The sequence below is a fragment of the Haliotis rubra genome, unplaced genomic scaffold (assembly GCF_003918875.1).
Source record: "Haliotis rubra isolate DU_JTF1 unplaced genomic scaffold, ASM391887v1 Scf75, whole genome shotgun sequence".
Lineage (NCBI taxonomy): Eukaryota > Metazoa > Mollusca > Gastropoda > Lepetellida > Haliotidae > Haliotis > Haliotis rubra.
Window position 1 is genome coordinate 1537187 of NW_025767468.1, and position 22713 is coordinate 1559899.

The window sequence follows — 22713 nt, forward strand, 5'->3', positions numbered from 1 at the left end:
GGGCAGTGGGGTAACCTAGTGGTTAAAGCGTTCGCTCATCACAACAGAAAATCAGGTTCGATTCCCTACATGGGTACAATGTGTGAAGCTCATTTCTGGTGTCTCCTGCCGCGATATTGCTGGAATATTGCTAAAAACGATGTAAATCCATACTCACTCACTCACTGTTTAATGTTGCAGTCAGCAGTATTCCAGCTAAATGATGGGGGAATGGTTCGATTCTGAGCCAGACAATTCAGTGGTCGAAATTGTGAACAACAATCCACACTGTTGGGGTACGATGACATGCAATGAACCAAGTTGTTGAATCTGACCACCCAATCCACTAACTTGCCTCTTATTACCAGTGAAGGTTGCTGAGGATCAGTCCTAACCAGGCATCCCAATCAGGGAAACGAGGGTACATGCATCTCCAGCAGCCCCATTGTGTGAAGTATATACATGTAGTTGGATTGCATTTTTGGTATAATTGAGCATCATGTGATCCTAATGAGTGAGTGGGTTCATTTTAAGCCACATTCAGCAATATTCCAGCAATATCACGGCAGGGGACACCAGAAATGGGCTTCACACATTGTACTCGTGTGAGGAATCAAACCCAGGTCTTCGCCGTGATGAGCATACACTTTAACCACTACCCTACTCCCCCTGATCCTAATGACCCACAGCTTCAGAGCCTTTTACGCCTTTTCTCAGCGGTGCAAAATCAATGTTCCAGCCAGACAGACAGTTTTATTTCAGTATATAAGGCCATGGCCCACATTACAGAATAATTTTACATTTCATTTGATGCTGGTAAAACCAGTAACAATCATACATTATTGCCTTTGAAAGCTATGGAACCATTTTTGCCTTATGTACAGGCATAATATACCCTTCTAAAGAAAAAGTAGCAATACTTATCAAAACATCATCCTTAGATGACACAAGTCTAACAAAACTATCCTTACACGGGTTACCAATATATGGGTATAGGTATGGTGGAAAACATTCTATCTTATGCATCTGTTAAACATTGACAATTAAATGGTATTCTTCTTCAACTACTGGTATAGCAATATAAACAGAGTCTATTACAGTACAGTGTATCATGCCTCCCTGTTACAGTTGGAGGTTGGAAGCTATTATATCTGGACTAGCTTAAAACATGTTTACAATACTGTAGAATATATCTAAGGAAATATATCTTTCAATTTGCACAAGTGTCATAAAGTGATAGTATGTTGTAACAATCATACAATTTTGCTTTGTTAAGTGTCTGGCATTTTTGCACAGTGTATAGGCATAACATATCTAAGAAATAACATATGGATCTTAATGTGTAGAATATTGACTGAAATTTATGCATTTCTAATTTTCTGAGCTATGCCTTGACAGGGTCTTGCCCAATAAAGATACGTGAAAGTTCTATAGCACAGTTAAATGTCACAGCTCAAGCAGTACCTACTGGTCAAAATATACCGAACATCATTGAAAACGCACCAGTCTAAAATTGTCCATATTTTCATCAAGATGAATTTCAGCATGACAATGATCAATGAATATAACTAACATGAAGTCCAAGGGCATGTCCAGTTGAAAAAATGCTTAAGAAACAAATTCCTGTCCACAGTATGACTCTTAATTCCAAATGCATCAACGTGCAGCCACGCCATGAAAAGCCAAATTTCATTCTGAAATCATACTGACTGTGACATTAAAAGCAGGTGTATGAGAACTGATTCTCATTGCTTCACTAACGATTGTGAAGCGAGGACAGAGATGCCAAGGTAAACATCTCCGCGAAGAGAGCGTGCACTAGGCATGATTCAGGTAGGCACCAGCAGCAGGGATATTGCTTTCGACAACTTGGACTTGGCCACTCCACCATCGTAAGGCTTCATAGAGCGACATCAGTAGACAGGCAGCACCGGTGACCTTCAATGACCTTGGCAACAGCGTGTTCGACGCTCCATCAGGATCGCCATATTGACCTTGTCCATATCAGTGATCTAACACTGCCGACTGCCAGGACTGCTGCACTAGTTCAAGGTTGGCGAGGGGGTCATCAGCGCTGACTCCATGCGGCGCCATCTACACGCTACAGGGCTCCATGCTCGATGTCCTTCACGTTTGACCAGTTCTGACTGACAGACACCGTAATGAACGTATACAATGGGCTAGCAGGTATTTTCAGTAAAGGTTACAACAATGGCATGGTGTGGTAGTCACTGATGAGTCAAGGCTTCATCTACGTAATGCTGACAGCCGTTTGTGTTTGGCGTAGATGTGGTGAGCGTTATGCTGATGAGTGTGTGGTTCAGACAGACCTTTGGGTGGTGGGAGTGTCATGGTCTGGGGTGGAATAAATTACAATCACAGGACTGCCTTCATGTCTGTCAAGGGAGAGTTAATGCCCTTTATGACTGTGCCTGACTGACTGAGTTTAGTTTTACGCCGCTTTTAGCAATATTCCAGCAATATCACGATTGGGGACACCAGAAATGGGCTTAACACATTGTGCCCATGTGGGGAATCGAACCGGGTCTTGGCCAGATGACGAGCCAAGCGCTTTAACCACTAGGCTACCCACCGCCCCTCCTTTATGACTGTGAGCAGATTCTTCAGAATCACATCGTATCTGTCTTCAATCACCACCAAGATGTCCATACTTTTCAACAGGACAATGCACGGGCACACACAACAAGACTTTCCATGCAGTATCTGGCCCCAGCAACACATCCAGGTTATTCATTGGCCAGCACAGTCGCCAGATGTATCCCCATGGAGCACTTGTGGGGCGAAATTGGTCAAAGTCTTTGTGGCGACAACAGATCACGAAACATCCGGGAACTCTATTCAGGACGCTTATTGACTCAATGAGGAGACGTTGAACTGCATGTGTCAATGCAAATGGCGGTCACACGCGATATTGACTTTTCGATTTTGACCCCACGTGTGTTTGATCCTTTCTGACTGTGGAACATTTCAATGGATGACCGCTTTTCTGTGTTGTTGATTTTGTCAGTCATCCATCTGTTATTATCCACTCAAAAAATATCAATTCCTTACACATGCTTTTAATAATCTGAAGTGGTGCATTTTCAATGATGTTCAGTATATATAAAGTGTAACACTTAATGTTTCAAATCCACATGTAGCCAGACAGGTGTTGACAAGCCCCAATAATATCTATTCCAATACATTTATATCAAACCGCAGTGAATGTAACCCAGTTATGGGCCCTGATTGTGTTCCAGGTACATAATTATTACACTTTCTGTATCACTTTTCCAAATGTCATGCTACAATGCATTTTGGGGTGGTGGGGTAGCCTTGTGGTTAAACCGTTCGATCGTCATGACGCCAAAGACCTGGGTTCGATTCCCTACATAGGTACAATGTGTGAAGCCCATTTCTGGTGTCCCCTGCCGTGATACTGCTGGAATATTGCTAAAACCGGCGTAAAGCCATACTCACTCACTGAAAATGCATTTCTCTTACATGAGTTTGTTTTAACATTGCTGAAACAGCCTCAAAATAAAAAATGAGTGCCAAAAAATGTTGATATTATTCAAATTTAACGACAGCCACTGTACCAGGCTTGTATGGCCAGCTTGTATGGGAATCGGCATGTTGGAATTGGCGGTCATATGGCGGATCACTCGGGCTTTGAAGATGGGCATTCAAATGCACAGACATGATAAACTATGGAATGAACTATGGTAGTGTGTTTGGCATAAAGTTGTCTTTTATAAGGGACCGTTCATAATTTATGGCGAGGGGTGATGATGATTTTAAGGGGTCACCCATTTTGTTCTGGTGAGCTAGGGAGGTCATCAATTTTGTACACACAAACTATAGTCTGTTTGCAGTGAAAAGGTACCAATGAATTTCACTTTAAACAAAAAAGTAAATCAAGTTAAGTGAAATTAAGATTGCGAATCCTCATAGTTTTACCTTGCGAATGCACATTTAAATCTCAGAATTTGATTCAACTTAGGATAAAAGTTGTTTAACAAAGCGATCATAAATTAAAATCGCTATTATTGGTTTGTATTACAAGGGGTGGCGCAAATAGATGGAACAGTGAAACAAATGCATGTGCTATGCGTGATGAAAACGTAAACTTAAACCAACACTACTTGTTCTCGGTGTTTCATTTAAAGTGCATACCAATTTCAATACATCTAGTAGTTGATAAGGTATCTTTGTTGTTTAACACAGCAGTTAAGGTGAGGTGGGTGAAATGGGGTTTAAGTCGTACTTAAGAATATTTCGCTCATATGACGACGTGCATGCGTGTGTATGTGTATGTGTGGCTGCTTGTACTAGCCCAGACTTAAGCTGGTTTTATAATGCTAGCTCACTGAGATACAATGCCGCAGTCTAGCATGAATACCTCACTCAGACACATTATACTGACTCCGAGCTGACCAGTCCTTGTTTTACCCATTAATGCTGAGCGCCAGGCAGGGACCAACAAGTACTATTTTAACATCTTTTGGGGTGGATCACACAGCAGTTAATAATATTCCAGTAATTACACAGCAGTCTGTAAATAATTAAGTCTGGATCTGACAAACTAGTGACTGATATTATGAGCACAGGTTGCTAGGGACCTTTTCACCACAGAGTCAAAGGTTATAACTACATTTTACCTATATTATAGGCGTCATAGCACTCAAAAGACAAGGGTATAACTTGTGCCAAAGACAGAAAGACTTTATTTCACAACACAAAATATACAAAGTAAAAATGAAGTCAGGATTATGACACGTCTAAAACGAAACCAACATGGACAGGGCGAGATTTCATCTAGAAATCTTGCCACATCATATGATCGATATAAACAAAGAGATGTTGTTCTAACATCCCACTCTCAAGACATAATAATTCGACACTACATTCTTTTAGTGAAGATGTATATCTAACATAATCAAATATCATGATAACTGTCCTACAGAGGAATATTATAGTTTTGCAACTCAGTACAAGTGGGCTCAAGGATATCCATTGCACAGAAAAGTCTGCACCAATATCCTGATAGGACTGACATATACCTATCCTTGTTCCTTTGTTTGTGATGAGATATGCTTGTGATAAATGTGCTATGAAAGTTGAGCCGTTGATCTACAGAAGGAAGGGGAGAATGGGTTTTCTGCCTCGTGGATAGTCCTTGAAATCCTTACGGTAGTTTCGATGTTTGCCAAATGCCCACACAGTCATTTGGTAGAAGCCGGCAAGGGTGAAAAGACCCGCTGAAATTACAAAATATTCCTGTAGTATTGTACATGCTGTTGTACAGGAATATCACCTACCAGCATGGGTGTTGGTGACACTATCTTTAGTAATTATCTTTGGTAAGCTTCACTGATCACATATTTATGCTTCACATTAACTGGCAAGCTGCTTGATTGATCAGTTGTTTTTGTCATGACGAGGAACACTATGTTATGAGGAAAATGCTATGTCATGAGGAGGAACACTATGTCATGAGAAATTCTATGTCATAAGGAGAAACGCTATGTCATGAGGAGAAACCCTATGTCATGAGAAATTCTATGTCATAAGGAGAAACACTATGTCATGAGGAGAAATGCTATGGCATGAGGAGAAACACTATGTCATAAGGAGAAACACTATGTCATGAGGAGAAACTCTATGCCATAAGGAGAAACACTATGTCATGAAGGGAAATGCTATGACACGAGAAATTCTATGTCATAAGGAGAAACACTATGTCATAAGGAGAAATGCTATCTCATGAGGGGAAACGCTAACACATAAGGAGATCCACTATGACACTACGTCATAAGGAGAAACACTATGTTATGAGGAGAAATGCTATGTCATGAGGAGAAACACTATGACATGAGAAATTCTATGTCATAAGGAGAAACGCTATGTCATGAGGAGAAACGCTATGGCAGAAGGAGAAACAGTATGACACTCATGAGGAGAAAAACTATGTTATGAGGAGAAATGATATGTCATGAGGAGAACACTATGTAATGAGGAGAAACACTGTCATGAGGAAAAACGCTATGTCATGAGGAGAAATGCTATGTCATGAGGAGAAATGCTATGACACTATGTTTAAAGGAGAAACAATATGTTATGAGGAGAAATGCTATGTCATGAGGAGAAATTCTGTCATGAGGAGAAACACTATGTCATCAGGAGAAATGCTATGTCATTAGGAGAAACGCTATGACACTATGTCATGGGGAGAAGTGCTATGTCATGAGGAGAAACGCTTTGACACTAAGTCATAAGGAGAAACACTGTCATGAGGAGAAATTCTATGTCATGAGGAGAAACACTATGTCATGAGGAGAAACACTGTCATGAGGAGAAATGCTATGTCATTAGGAGAAACGCTATGACACTATGTCATGGGGAGAAGTGCTATGTCATGAGGAGAAACGCTTTGACACTAAGTCATAAGGAGAAACACTGTCATGAGGAGAAATTCTATGTCATGAGGAGAAACACTATGTCATGAGGAGAAACACTGTCATGAGGAGAAATGCTATGGCATAAGGAGAAACGCTATGTCATGAGGAGAAACACTGTCATGAGGAGAAACACTATGACACTAAGTCATAAGGAGAATGCTATGGCATAGGAGAAATGCTGACACTATGTCATGAGAGGAAAAGCTATGTCATGAGGAGAAACACTGTCATGAGGAGAAACACTGTCATGAGGAGAAACACTATGACACTAAGTCATAAGGAGAAATACTATGTCATGAGGAGAAACACTATGTCATGAGAAACACTGTCATGAGGAGAAATTCTATGTCATGAGGAGAAACACTATGTCATGAGGAGAAACACTGTCATGAGGAGAAACACTATGTCATGAGGAGAATGCTATGGCATAAGGAGAAATGCTTTGACACTATGTCATGAGAGAGAAAAGCTATGTCATGAGGAGAAAAACTGTCACAAAGAAGAGAAACACTATGTCATGAGGTGAAACGATATGGCATAAGAACAGCAACTATGACACTATGTCATGAGGAGAAACTCTATGTCATAAGTAGAAACACTATGCATGAGGAGAAATGCTATGTCATGAGGAGAAATGCTGTCATGAGGAGAACGCTATGACACTGTCATGAGGAGAAATGCTATGTCATGAGGAGAAATGCTATGACACCATATCATAAGGAGAAACACTATGTCATGAGGAGAAATGCTATGTCATGAGGAGAACGCTATGACACTATGTCATGAGGAGAAATGCTATGTCATGAGGAGAAATGCTATGGCACTATGTCATAAGGAGAAGCACTACGTCATGAGGAGAAAACTATGTCATGAGGCGAAATGCTATGTCATGAGGAGAAATGCTATGACACTATGTCATGGGGAGAAGTGCTATGTCATGAGAAATGCTATGACACCATGTCATGAGACGACATGCTATGTCATGAGGAGAAACGCTATGTCATGAGGAGAAAAGCTACATCATGAGATGAAACACATGCCATGTGACTGAGTGTATAACCTACCTGGCAGACACTGGGTCATGACAGTAAAGCCGACCCAGGCCAACGTCTCATACGTGTAATTGGGACAAGACACAACCCCAAACAACCACGTAAATGGGTTGGCTGATGGATACGGAATCTTTCTCACTTTGGACCCTGGAATAAGAATGCACAATCAAACATTTAATAGAGATCCAGAGTCCCGATCCACAAAGTGTTAACAGCTTTACGAGCTATCATAAATATATACTTCATTATAGGTTTACAAGTTTCATATTGCTATGAACATCTTGTGGCTTGGACCCCAGGAATCTGAAGAGCTATCAATTTTTTTCAGGCATTTGACTTGTGAGTTCACATTATTTTCGCAAAACATGGTAGGTCCTTAGAAGAAAACAACACGATATTTTGATTGGATACACAAATGGACACCATTTTTAACTTTCAGGACAAAATGTCTGAGCAACAGGACGTCCTTTATAGAATAATGAGTGAGTGTGTTACATTGAACAGTATTTAATTAACATCATGGCATGTTAGCTTCCTGTGAAAGGAAAGTCGATATTAATGCAGGTTGTAGATATTTAACACACACAAACACGGTAGTGATCAAACATACATGCTCCTCAACATCTGCTTAAAATCCAGTCATCTTTAGTCAAAGAGGGTCTCAAACAGATGTTGTGCAGTGTAATCAGGTTTGTATCAGTGTGAATGTGAGAGTTGAAACTTATGCTCAGCTGATCCTGGCACAGCTAAGGGAGGTAAGCTACCATGACCCAAACACTAACCTGCAGGGCGGAGGTTCCTGAGGGCCAGGTGGATTGACAGGTTGCCCAGCTCAGCAAACTGAAATATCAAACATGTCAACTGTGAACCATTCAAAACGTGCAGCTAAGGTACTACTAAATAACACCCGGAAATTGTTAGGTATCATATTTTATTGTTCAGCATAACAGAATTGACATTTTTGCCTGCTGATACATTAATTGTATTGGAGATCGGAATAATAAAAACAGTGCTTCAGCCAGGATTTAACCCACTTTTGTTCAAGGTGTACCAAAATAGACCTTAAAGTATGTGAGTTGATTAGTTTGAAGAAACAGAGCAATCAGTTTACAATGATGGCCAATAACATGAAGGCTCTAACAGATGAAGACGTGAAGAAACAATGATGAAACTGTGAATGTCACATGCAATGTTTTGAAGCCTTCTGAAGTTTGGTTGCTTGGATGTTTGTTGTTTAACTCCACACTCAGCAATACATCTGTAAATAGTGATCAACAGCATGTTTGAATGAACATCTTTTGAAGCCTGGGATTTGGTGTCAACCATTCCCGTTATGTTTGTTGCATGGGTTACTGAAGATCAATTCCAACCTGGATCCTCACGGGTATTCTGAAGTGATGTTCTAGAATCATTTAGTTAAAATGTTTAACATTATTGTTGTACAAAACATTTTTGTTTCAAATAATAGGTATCAACACTGACCGACATAAATGTATACATGGCATGTTCAGTTTGGACAAAGGGCATAGCCTCCCTACTAGTGTTGGGAATTGGTTGAAATATCACAATTGATGATTGCTTCATTACCAACAAACAATCATCGAAAAAAATTGGTTAGCGTCATTTTTCAGATTTTCCTATCCAGGTCGTTATTGCAGATATGTATAACATGATGCAACTTGCTACTTTAAAGTGATGACTAAAATATCATGAACATAAACTTCCCGGAGTCTTCAAAAAATATATTCAGTCATGGCTTTTCAGTTAGTGAAGTGAGTTTTCTAAGAATTAAACCAGTTTTCAGGCCCTGACAACTTCTACGATATGTTCCATTGTCAAGTATTTCAAAGACTAAAACAGTAGTTCCAAAATCGTTTATGTTCGATTATGAGAAAATGTGATCGATTGCTTGGTCGTTTGGTCACTGCACCAATCTTCGATTATTTCAATTAATCGGAACACCACTACTCCCTACAACCCTGAACCTGCCTCTTTTCCTCACTTTCTGCTTCAAATGATTCTAGCTAATACATGTAGTGAGTTTGGTTTTTACCTTTTTAGCAATATTCCATATATCATTGGGGAGGATATTTATATAGCCCTCTAGCACATATCCACGCACAAGTACATGCTCAAGGCACTGGTATTTTTCCCTCGATCATTGGATGTCAATCTCAACGGCACATCATTATATCAATCTCAACTCCCTGGGAGCATAATACGACTCTGGCAACCACTAGGCGCACCGAGTTATTGCAGCTTTCTCATCCTTACAAGGTACCGATTCACAGCTGGGTTGACTGGGACACATAGTCACAGTATTTTGTCCAAGTTTACTGCACGTTGCTGTACCCGCAACTAGGTGTTTGCACGTATTCATATGGCCACCATCTGGTCATATACTAACTGATTCGTGGGTTCTTTTAAGTGAACAGGGTTGTGTACTGTACACTAGGGTTGTGACAACACTGAAAGAGTCTGCAAACAAAGTTGACTACAAGGTGTTTACACCCGGTCACAGGTGGGCTTGATGCCGACACCTCAAGCTCGCTGGATCACTAGCCTGGCACCTCAGCCAGCTCGCCCACCATGCCCCATAGCTACAATATGATACATGATATCACTAAATGAGGAAACCCAATATGACACATTTAATGATGCTTATAATTCAATGTATACTAGCCCAAAGAAGTTAAAGACAACTGAGTGACTTTACAGATTAACTATAGTTATATGAACCAGAGAATCAGGGGTCCGGGTCCTTGGCGTGAACTACTCCTGTAGTATATGTTGAATTTTTACCCAAATATGTCAAACAGTATCAGTCTTATAGGAATAAATGCACAGAAGTTGAAAATAGGACATCCATAGCTTATTAAGCAGACAGTATGGTATAAAAGAGTTGGATAAAGTGGTGCACTAGAACTTGGTAGAAGTGTTTAGTCATGGATCTTTCAGTATAAAACTACTTACAACAAAAGCTGCGAGTCCACCATAGATCTGCAGGTCTCCATATGCTGAGAAATATACAGAACAGTGGTCAAAAACATACTACTCAATGAAATTAAAGAACACCCAGTTCTACATATTATATTAGTTAAGCCATGACAGATTAACTACAATGAAATGAAGGACCTGGGTTTTATTCAACTTTTTTTGACTAGTATTAATAATCTCTTATTACTGATGCATGACATATTTGAGAAGCAAGTCTCAAACACAGACTGACTGAGTTTGGTTTTACGCCGCTTTTAGCAATATTCCAGCAACATCACGGCGGTCTCAAACACTGACGAAGCTAAATCTTTTTCCTAATATTGATTTGGTGTGCACTTCTACAAGGCATACTATCCTTTTAAAAAATGTAGGGGAACCTGAACTTTCAATTTGGATAGGAAGTATAAGCCTTAACAAACTTTTCAAAGACAGACATCTTATGAACGCACCACCATTTCTCTTTATCACCACCCCTAAACACAACGCATGGGATGCACGTGCACAACGCAGTAGCCCCATACACGTGCATGGGGTGTCATTCTTGATTTTGATGGTTTTCAAGAAGTTCGATAAATCACTGTAGACCATTAATTTTGACAATCATCTTGCATCACACAGTTGTTTGTGTTTGTTTCTAGCCATTTATTGTTTGAAAATGAAAATCGTACACATGCTAATTTCATGTCACACACCAATCATCTTTCAAGAGCGATTACTATACAAACAACTACGGTCATAAGGAAGTGCAAGTGGTGATGCACTCTCAAAACATTCATTACTAGCATATCAACACTGATTGACTCTGAAATATCTCCCAGTTGTTTCAATCATAAATTAAAAATGAAGTTCCACTACATTTTTTAAGAGTATATAATGCCATCTCACAGATTGGTCCAGACGTCGGTCAAGGAAGGCATAATAGAGCAGGGCGCTTATTATAATGATTACAGCAACCATGTATTCATTGCTTCACAATAAGAAAGTTAAACATATTAATCTTTTTCGAGCATAAAATGGCAACAATGCTGATGCAAGATGTTTGACAAATTTAGTGCCTTATGGTTCAACCAGTCTCTAGTTTAATCACCCACCTGGAGGTGTGTACAGGGGATGGTTCACGAAGTAGGCAACAAACGCTGCAAAGCCCCAGTAGTACATGGAATTCTGAAAGGCATATTACAAAACTCATGAATACAAGTTCATTCAAAGAGCAAATAACTGAATTTCGAAATAATAATTTCTTGGTTTTTCGAACAACTCTTGCACATAAGCAAATTTAGCAGAATTTAGTAATAGAGTGCTATTGTTTACAACTTCCGAAAATGAAAAATAACAAAACTCTCTTACATGTTTTATTTCAAGAATCACATTATGTGATTGTGATTCCTTGATCTTTACAAGGAATCAACCTTGTGACACTCAGTCATCATAAATGAAAAACATAAACATCCAATAAATGTTTACCTTTCTGATACACAACAGTTCAGCAACTACTACCTATGTTTTGTCCATTAATGTGATAAAACATTTCAGCTTAACAAGTATGTGTGTGTCTGTCTAAAGACTGACTGACTGAGTATGGTTTTACACCCTTTTTAACCATATTCCAGCAATATCACGGCAGGGGACACCAGAAATGGGCTTCACAAATTGTACCCATGTGGGGAATCGAACCCGGGCCTTCGACGTGAGGAGTGAACGCTTTAACCACTAGGCTACCCCTCTGTCTAAAGAAGGAGAGCCAGGAACATTACACCTCTGGCCCTGTTTAGTGATCTCTGCCAAGTGGTATTTTGTGTTTGTCTGTTTGTTTGTTGTTTAAAGGCACTCAGCAATATTCCAGGTATATGGCGGCGGTCTGTAAATAATCGAGTCTCTACCAGACAATCCAGTGATCAACATCATAAGCATCGATCTACGCAATTGGAATACATGACATGTGTCAACCAAGTCACGCCTCTTACCACAAGCATGAGTTGCTGAAGACCAATTCTAACCCGGATCTTCACGGGTCTGGTATTTTGTGGTTCATTCTCGAACCTGATGCCTAAAACACTGACTTTGCTGTCAAAATTTGGGGTCCATATCTGTGAGAGCTGAAGGGATACATGACTCACCTTGATGATGTTGAAGATGGGCATGGTGGCGTGAGAGAACCTGTGTACGAAGACTGTCTCGAAGAGCCGCTTGGCATAGTGGAATGTCCAACAAGCTGCAGCTATACTGTAAAGACATCGGTTTATCTACGGTAATATACGGTAACTCATCGTGGCAGTGTCTACGGTAACAGACAAAAGTTGTCTAATCCGGACTGCTTTACAATCCGGACAAATGAGTCGGTCCCAGGCCTGTCCGTAATAGACAGATTCTACTGTAATTGTGTGCACACCGAATCTCCCAAATAACTTTACAATATCTAACTCCCTGTGAATGAGTGAGTGAGTAGGTTTTTTTAAGCCGTTTTAGAAATATCCCAGCAATATCATGGCAGAGGACAACAGAAATGGGCTTCACAAATTGTACCCATGTGGGAAAATGAACCCAGGTTTCGGGGGTGATGACGAGCGAACGCATTAACCATAAGCCTGCCTCACTGCCCCTGTGTACGAGTGAGGTAAAACGTTACTTCGTTACTTCACTTTGTCATTCTTTCAAAATCTGATTTTAGCCAAGGGCTGGAGTGCCCTTGTATCAAAAACACCACATCAAACATTCATCCTTTCTGTTCAACATATTCATGTGTTTCAGACAATACTAAGAAGCAAAATATACCACTCAAAAAATAGTTTAAAGAACATCCAAATTTAAGTTTGACTATCTCATGGCTTGTGGGCATGGCAACACACAACCCTTCGCCAATGGTGTTCTTTAACTTGTTGAGAGTATAATACATAGAACATAACATTTGTTCAGATAATGTTTCCCTAGCTACAAAACACATAATAAGCTGTTCACTGGTCCCTCAGGGGACATGGGTTGATGTACCCTCTATTTATGTTTATGTTCCCCAGGGAACCCAAGGAACATAAACAAACATAGAGGGTACAACAACCCGAGGGACCAGTGAACAACGTATTTATCTTACCGATAACCTCAATGTTAAGTTTGAACTGTTTGATGCATGTGTATCGGATCATAATAAGAAGTACCAGAGTTAGGCAATTAGCTAATACCAACAACAGCCAAAACACTACTAACACAATGAACCAAATAATTTCCCACTGTTCGGCATTCCCAGCAGGTAACATAGAAAATGTTACTCGCTCGTAAACGGGATACATTGATCAGCTCAGAAAGCGACATTTATGTGTTAGGTAAGACAAATGGTAATAACTGCTTTTTCTGTCCACAGGTAATGAGAGTGAGTATGGTTTTACACCGCTTTTAGCAATATTCCAGCAATATCACAGTTGGGGACACCAGCTTCATGCATTACACCAATTTGGGGACTCGAACTTGGGTCTTGGAGTGACGAGCAAATACTTTAACCGCCTGCCTACCCCACCACATCCTCGATAATCTCCAGGGTATACGTTATATGATCACTCTCCACTATACCCTGGATGCATCCACGGCTTGGCCTGATGATTTTATTACCTCCCTTGGCTGGCTTTTTATCTAATCAGGTGTCTACGCTGGGAAGTTGAGCAAACCAATCACAACTCACTTTTGCTTCTTTAATTATCTAACCGTTTAAACAATTGATGCAGAGGTACTCTGAAAGATGTGGAAGGAGTTCTTTTATATATTTTTGAAAGTTTCAGATCTGTCAATTTGTCCATATCATTTCTCCCAAAATCTGAGTAGTACTGCGAACAAACCTTCGCGACTGCAACAGCTATCTTTGTTGACACTGGCAAGCTCGGTTGTAACGGCGGCTTAGCTGATTGGCTACTGTGAGAATGCGGAGGCAGCAAAGGGAGGTACTATAATTATCGGGCCAAGCCGTGGATACATCCAGGGTATAGTGGAGAGTGATTGTAACACATACCCTGGAGATTATCGAGGATGACCCCACCACAGATATAAGCATAAAGCGTGCTGCTTCACAACTGCACTTACTCCACAACAAATGGCTTTGGTTGTAGCGCTGCCTCAACTCCATAGATGATGGCAGGTCGTGTGTAGAACCCGAGGTAGATAGCTAGAGGACCAGCATACTCAGTCAAAAATACCTGGATAAAATATAGACATGAGTGAATATCGATTTCAACTTCAGAGAGCAATATATCACCTGTTTAACGGCACTGTTACCCAATCAATATAAACCAGGAGTTGGCTTGAGCAATGGCAGGATCTGTCAACACAGAATCAGGAAGGTCACAAAACGTGTCAAACCGATTCTGTTCACTGTATCCTCATTGTCCAACCAAGCATTGCATGGCCACAAGAAGCAACCCCGAGACTGAAGAATTCCCATTTAAAAAAGTTCTCCCCTTAAGTGAGTGAGTTTAGTTTTACGCCACTTTAAGCAATATTCCAGCAATATTCCAGCAATATCACGGCAGGGGACACCAGAAATGGGCATCACACATTGTACCCATGTTAGGAATTGAATTCGGCGTGACGAGCTAAAGATTAAACCACAGGCTATCCAACTGTCCCTCTCACCTCAAATTTGAGGCATTAGAAACCTATTTTTCCCCAACACCTCTACACACCAAAGATCACTGAGACTATTGTTAAGTGGCTAGTCTTAAGGACTTGGATTTGAAAAAATATAATGATCTCCATTCAACAAAATGGGGTACAATGTTTTCTAGATACAAAGACCAAACAAACAAAGACATTCTGTTCACCCCTGGGTCAAAGGAACATCAATCAACAGAAAGACACCACCAGTGTCTCGAAAACAAGTTTCCTAATATCTGTGAAACTGGCAACCTCACACAATGAAATAAAATGTTTTCGTTTCCTCTAATATCTGTGAAACTGGCGACCTCACACAATGAAATAAAATGTTTTCTCATTCACTTACTGTTGTCCAGCCGACTTGAGGCCCTAAATCTTTGAAGAATAATTCTCCACCACTTCTCATGCCAAGACTCTCCAGAGTTTGGTCATCTTTTAATGATTTGCCCCCTGGAATGAAAACAGTTCCACTTAGGTTTGTTTGTTTGTTGTTTTACACCGCACTCAGCAATATTCCAGCTATATGGCGGCGGTCTGTAAATAATCGAGTGTAGACCAGACAATCCAGTGATCAACAGCTTGAGCATAGATCTACACAATTGGGATACGATGACATGTGTCAACCAAGTCAGCAAGCCTGACCACCCGATCCCGTTAGTCGCCTCTTACGACAAGCATGGATACTGAAGACCAATACTAACCTGGATCTCCACGGGTGTTACACTTATAGCCATACCATGTTTACTCACTAAAGCAAACATAATTTTCATTTTACAATAAAAATATGATAGCCATTAAAACAAGAAATGAAAGTAACATTTACATGCATTCATTTCCAACACTTTCATATCGCACAGCAATATATGCAAGACCTGTGAACAAAGATTCTACACATTCTTCAAGAGATCAAGTCTTGATTGTTTTATCAACCATGGTAACACTCTACTCACTTGGTTCAGTACGAAATGACTGCCGGTCAGGGTAATACTTTGATCCTGTTAAAGAAAAAACAGTTCTGTTGTTCTCATGATGTAATAAATACTCAAACAGGATGACATACTGCAATGCCAAAACTCAATTCCTATTATGTCTGTTGTGTACAAGTACACTTTAATTTTTGTAAATACATGTACTCAATTAATGTAATCTTACATGCCTACACACAAAAATGTCAAATTTTAGCCTGTGTACCGGTGGACAGATAAAATAACTGAGGTATACTGAGAGGTTCTATTTCAGGACATGAACTTGACAACTTGCAGTCTTTCTCATCGCATCTCATATTACAGATCAAATATAACTAACAAACACTAACATTTAAACTTTACTATATTTTTAAGATTAATGGAAAATGGTAAATACTAAAATACCCAATTGAGTTTCAGTGAGGTGAGTACAATTTATTTGGTTACTCAAAGGAAAATTAGGATACCCAGTTGAGATGAACACAAGCGAGTACATAACTCAATGACCAAAAAAGTTATCTGTAGCTCTGCTCATTTGTCCAGTTTATCATTGGTTATCAAAATCTACATTGTACATAGCTATAGTCTGTTTGGGTCAAAATGATACCGATGAATCACAATCTAACTCCAAATCGGTTCATGATCATGATGATCAAACATTCATTTCAACGCAGAATGTAATGAAAACATCAGACCAACTCTGGAAAAGGGTTTCATAATGTTTGTCTCCAAAACAAAAACTTTACTTAACAAACTATTATATTTGGTTGATTTTCTGTGTGAGGTTTTACGAGGGTAAAGAAACTACAGTTGCAGGAACAGCCTCAAGGGTGGGAAGCACGTGAAGTTTAGGATGTCAACATTTAGGGGTTGTATCAAAACTCGTCCGGTCTGGAATCTGAGGAAATTCCTGATTCACATTCACTACTCTCAGATTGTACACTTATGATGACTGGTTGAATGGTGGCATCATCGAAACCACTTTCTTCCAGTACTGATTCTCTATTTCATTTTCTACTTTCTGTACACAGTTTTGCCAGATTGCTGGTGTTATTTTACTTATGGCTTTACTATTCAGCTGTGATGTGGTAACTTTGGTCTATGATACAAAATGGAATATAATTACAGGTATTGCAGGTAAACACTATAAATCATCTGATGACCTGTACTTACTGATTCTTTCAAAGGCTCTCTTCACATCAGCAATAGTGGCAGTCGGAGACAGCTGGATAATACACATAAACAGTGTTTCATGTTCATAATTACATCGTAAAAATATAACCCAGACTAAACTCAAGTTAACTCATAATTATGATATATGCTGAGTTTCTTTCAAAAAGTAAACACATAGGTATTTAACGTTGCCTTAATCCGCATTAGGAACTTTTCGCAGCTCTGTTTTGAAACATGATCCTGTGTAACAAAGGAAACTGTAGACATGTTAGACAGATATCATATATACCCCACTTACAGTTATCATAATTACCCCACTTACAGTTATCACATATACCCACTTAGTTATCAAATATACCCCACTTACAGTTATCACATATACCCCACTTACAGTTATCATATATACCCCACTTACAGTCATATTTACCCCACACAGTTATCACATATACCCCACTTACAGTTATCATATATACCCCACTTACAGTTATCATATATACCCCACTTACAGTTATCAAATATACCCCACTTACAGTTATCACATATACCCCACTTACAGTTATCACATATACCCCACTTACAGTTATCACATATACCCCACTTACAGTTATTATATATACCCCACTTACAGTTATCACATTACAGTTATCATATATCCCCACTTACAGTTATCACTTATTATCATATTTATCCCAACTTATCATATTTACCCCACTTACAGTTATATATACCCAAATTACAGTTATCATATTTATCACATATATACCCCACTAACTTTCAGTTATCACATACACCCCACTTACAGTTATCATATATACCCCACTTAGTTATCATATCATATATACCCCACTTACAGTTATCATATATACCCTACAGTTATCATATTTATCATATTTACCCCACTCAGTTTATCACTTACAGTTATCATATAAACTCCACTTACCAGTATTTATCCCCCACTTACTTACAGTTATCATATATACCCCACTTACAGTTATCACAGTTATATACTTACCCCACTTACAGTTATCATATACCCCCACTTAGTTATCATATATACCCCACTTACAGTTATCACATATACCCCACTTACAGTTATCATATATACCCCAATTACAGTTATCACATATATCCCACTTACAGTTTAACATAAATATATCCTTATTTACAGCTTAACAAATATACCCTAGTTACATTTTAACACATATACCCTACTTATAGTTTAACATATATACCCTACTTACAAGTTACAGTTTAACACATATACCCACTTACCATGCTTGCAGTTGAACATATATACCCTACTTGCAGTTTAACATATATACCCCATTTACCATGCTTGCAGTTTAACACATAAAACCTACTTGCAGTTTAACATATATACAGGCACCCCAATCACAGTTTAACATTAATTCCTTACTCTGACACATACTAAAGACTCCAAGCCAGCCATTCCTTGTCTTATGACCCCTTATTTCCAAGCATCTGGCAGTCTAACAAGAAGTATCATTTTTTAACATTTTTGGTTATTACGTGGAAAGGGGATAGAGCCATGAATCTTCTGCTGTCTGGACAGAGCCTCTATCCACTAGACCAAAAAGGAGGTCCAGTGGTACAGGTAATTGATGCTGTAAAGAATTACCACTTAGGTGCAACCAACTAGTATGGCATAATGGTATAGTGTTGACAAACTATGGATCAAAACCTGGGAAAAGTTGGGATTTGAACCCAGCACATCCTGGCCTGGCCAACTATAACACTTCAACTTACCGTTGCAATTGTTGCTAGGACATTTGATGACCTAGCGTCGGTAACCCGGATCTGAAATAATAATTTTAAAATGAAAACCCTTGAATCTAAATCATAGCTCATGTCAGCCAAGAGTGAGTGACTTGGGTTTTACGCCGCTTATAGCAATATTCCAGCAACATCACGGTGGGGGACACCAGAAATGGTCTTCACGCATTGTACCCATGTGGGGAATCGAACCGGGTCTTCGACATGATAAGCGAATAGCTTTAACCACGAGGCTACCCCACCGCACCCGACAGCCAAGAACATATACTGGGTCCCAGTTGTACCATATCTATAGTGCTAGGAACTGGTTAAAATGTCAACATTGAACTCTGTGCTGGAAAAGCAATCAAGGATCAATTATTTAAGAAATACAGGTCACTCTACCACCATGTATAGTGTAATAAATAGAGGATACTGAACAACCTTCCATGTAATACCATTTTTATTAAACGAGTTAATGATTTGGTATAAAACGAGCAAAAGCAAGTTTGATACTAAATCTTTCACGAGTTTAATAAAAATAGTATGTCTAGGAAGCAAGTTTAGCATTCTGTTTATTACTCTCCAACATAATTGGATAGAAACTCCCGACAGTGTGACGACTCTCAGCTTTGCACGAGTCAAACAAGGTGTAATACATTGTGAAAGAGGTATCAGTATTGTTGTGTCATTGTCATCACTATAAAAAAATTATGATGCTATATTACCTAGCTATATTACAATATTGCCGTAAAAATATTACACAGCAGTATCTTGCACGGCGAGTAATAAAGCACTCTTTCGCCCTGAACTATTATTGTTAAAGCACAGGGATGCATGACATGCATTGTGGTATCGGTTACCAAGGGTATGTTCGATTACAAGGGGGCAGACTAGAATGGCGCAGTGGCGCCAATACATCGTGACGTAATGCAAAAAGTGTATATTATCATCTGATAAAGTACTCTCGGCGCCTTTGATCTTTCACCCAAGTATCTAAGAGTGATCTATAAAGAAAATGATTTTTCAATTTTTCATCCTTTCTTAGCATCCTTCATGTAAACAATGCATCTAATTATATTTTAACACTCTATTAAAAGATCATATTTTCCTGTCATACACATCAGCAAGGAAACAAGACTTGGTATTTACTTTATGCCACACTCAATGTGCTCAACCACAATCACTTTAAAATGAACTGAAACGCAAATGAGGCGCAGATTTCTGGATGGGTTGCTTGGCTAGAAACTAAAGCTGATCAATCATGGAAGAAGAAACTTAATTCAATGGAATAACTTTATTTATATGAATTGAACAAATTTGAGTGAGTGCGTGAGTTTAGTTTTGAGCTGCACTCAGCAATATTGAAGGTATATGGCGGCGGTCTGTAAATAATTGAGTCTGGACCAGACAATCCAGGGATCAACAGCATGAACATCGGTCTACACAATTGGGATACGATGACGTGTCAACCAAGTCAGCAAGCCGTTAGTCGCCTCTTACGACAAGCATGGGTTAGTGAAGATCAATTCTAACCTGGACCTTCACGGGGTCACAAATTTGATCAGAACAGATTACAAGTTTGCACTTAACACTACTCTGTTGCATCCGTCTAACATATGATCAGGAACAACATGATTGATATAGGAGTGAGTGAGTGAGTTTTCTTTCACTACCTTTTTAACAACAGTCCAGCAATATCACGGCGAGGGACACCAGAAATGGACTTCACACATTGTACCCATGTGGGGAATCGAACCCAGGTCTTCGACGTGACGAGCGAATGTTTTAACCACTAGGCTACCCCACCGCCCCTGACTGATATAGGAGGAACACTCATGTAGTCTGTCTTACAGTTCCTGAACTGCATTGTTTTCCCTTCTGCCCAGCCCTCTGCTATGCTAAAGCCCTAAATGAAGCAAGTCTTAAAATGTAATAGGAATAATTTGTTTCAATTAAAATTATGTATCTTCAGACTAGTGTCATGTACAGATGCAGGTTGGAGGCATTGATGATTCTGTGATTATGAGGAATTCACAGGCCTAGGATCAAAACGGTGATGAAAATGGTAACCACAACTCTGCACAGTGTGATATGAGTTAGCTTTCCCTTCAGTTATATCGCTCAATTCTTCCGGGGCGGTGGGGTAGCCTAGTGGTTAAAGCATTTGCTCGTCACGCCGAAGACCCGGGTTCGATTCCCCACATGGGTACAATGTATGAAGCCCATTTTCCGGTTTCCCCTGCCGTGATATTGCTGTAATATTGCTAAAAGGGGCATTAAACCAAACTCACTCACTCAATTCTTCCAAAGCTCACAGTTTGACTAGAACATTCACCTCTGCTTAGACTCAAATAACCAGATAAGTCAAGTTCATTGTTTTTCACATGCATGTTAAAGAAATCACTTTGTTTAGTTCTCACATATATATGAATGAATAGTTTAGAAGTTCCAGTAATATGCTGCTGTATTTGAGATGTCGCATTGAGGAACCAAATCCATGATTCTGGCTATATGCAATATTTTCACTATTTTGCCCTGGTAGTTTGCATCAAATGCATATAGACTCCTTGTTCTAAGTAGATGAAAGTCGCGATGTTCTAAGCTGCCATGCTGATCAGCAATGTGTTCATAACAAATATGCATATCTAGCATTATAGTAGGAAGGCTAAGGATGTTTCCTTGAGGGACCAAACCCATCATTCTGGCTGTATGCTAATGAAGGGCCTTCTCCTCTAATCATCTATCACCCAGATCCATCAGTGATACCAAAAGAGCGGTTAAAATATGGTACTTGTTGGTCCCTGCCTGGCTTCTTGCATTAATGGGTACAACAAGGACAATCCTGCCGGAAAACGAGTCAGTATAATGTGTCTGAGTTGGGGTATTCATGCTTCACTGCGATTTTGATATCTCAGTGGGCTAGCACTATAAAACCAGCTTAAAGTCTGGGCTAGTACAAGCAGCAGCAAACGTGTTTACGCGTGCACGTCGTCATATGAGCGAAATATTCTCAAGCATGACGTTATACCAAACCCATCATTCCTCACCTCACCTCACATAAACTCACTGTTCCTAGTTGCCAGGCTCATCAGCATAATAACTAAACATATCTTCTGTCATAGTATGACTTATGTATTACCAATTAAAGTAATACTAACGACAAAAACGTTTTCTGTTCAAGGATCACTCCTCAAGTAAGGGCACCCACTATCACCATTTTATGAAGTTATGGAAATATCATATATGAATATGGTCAGCGTGAGAATGAGAAAGTATAGATGGTTTTCTGTTAGACGTTGCCGTCACGTCGTTGGCAAACATCTACACTGAGCAGCGACTGAAGATTCATAGTACTACATACACTGTCAGTCGTATGAACAAAGCCATACGTATGATTGTGATACATTGTATTACTGATAATGAACTTTGCACTTTGAGTCAGTAAGCTAAAGCTCGATAAAAACTAACGATACCACATTTAATGTTCATACATCCTTTGGAATATAACATAAACCTTTCCAAAGAAGATATAACACATTGTTAGGACTAAGTTTCGTCTATCACTTGCACAAAACACATCTAAACATGCCCACCTCGTACACCATGTTGGTAGTAACAGCCCACACCGGTCGAATGATCGTGTTTTAGAGTTACCTGCCCCTGAGTACATGGCGCTTT

At 39.5% G+C, this 22713-nt stretch overlaps 1 protein-coding gene across 1 annotated transcript; it reads right to left on the bottom strand.

Moving 5' to 3' along the window:
* Positions 1-4690: 4690 nt before the first annotated feature.
* Positions 4691-22703, bottom strand: LOC124260109 (very-long-chain enoyl-CoA reductase-like). Its single transcript, XM_046694355.1, has 12 exons — positions 22629-22703; positions 19027-19077; positions 17260-17311; positions 16072-16116; positions 15468-15571; positions 14552-14664; positions 12607-12712; positions 11581-11653; positions 10466-10509; positions 8275-8332; positions 7505-7639; positions 4691-5240 (listed from the first exon to the last, which is right to left on the bottom strand). Exons 1-12 carry the CDS (start codon positions 22638-22640, stop codon positions 5113-5115), a joined length of 921 nt encoding a protein of 306 aa, XP_046550311.1. The 5' UTR covers positions 22641-22703; the 3' UTR covers positions 4691-5112.
* Positions 22704-22713: the final 10 nt, after the last annotated feature.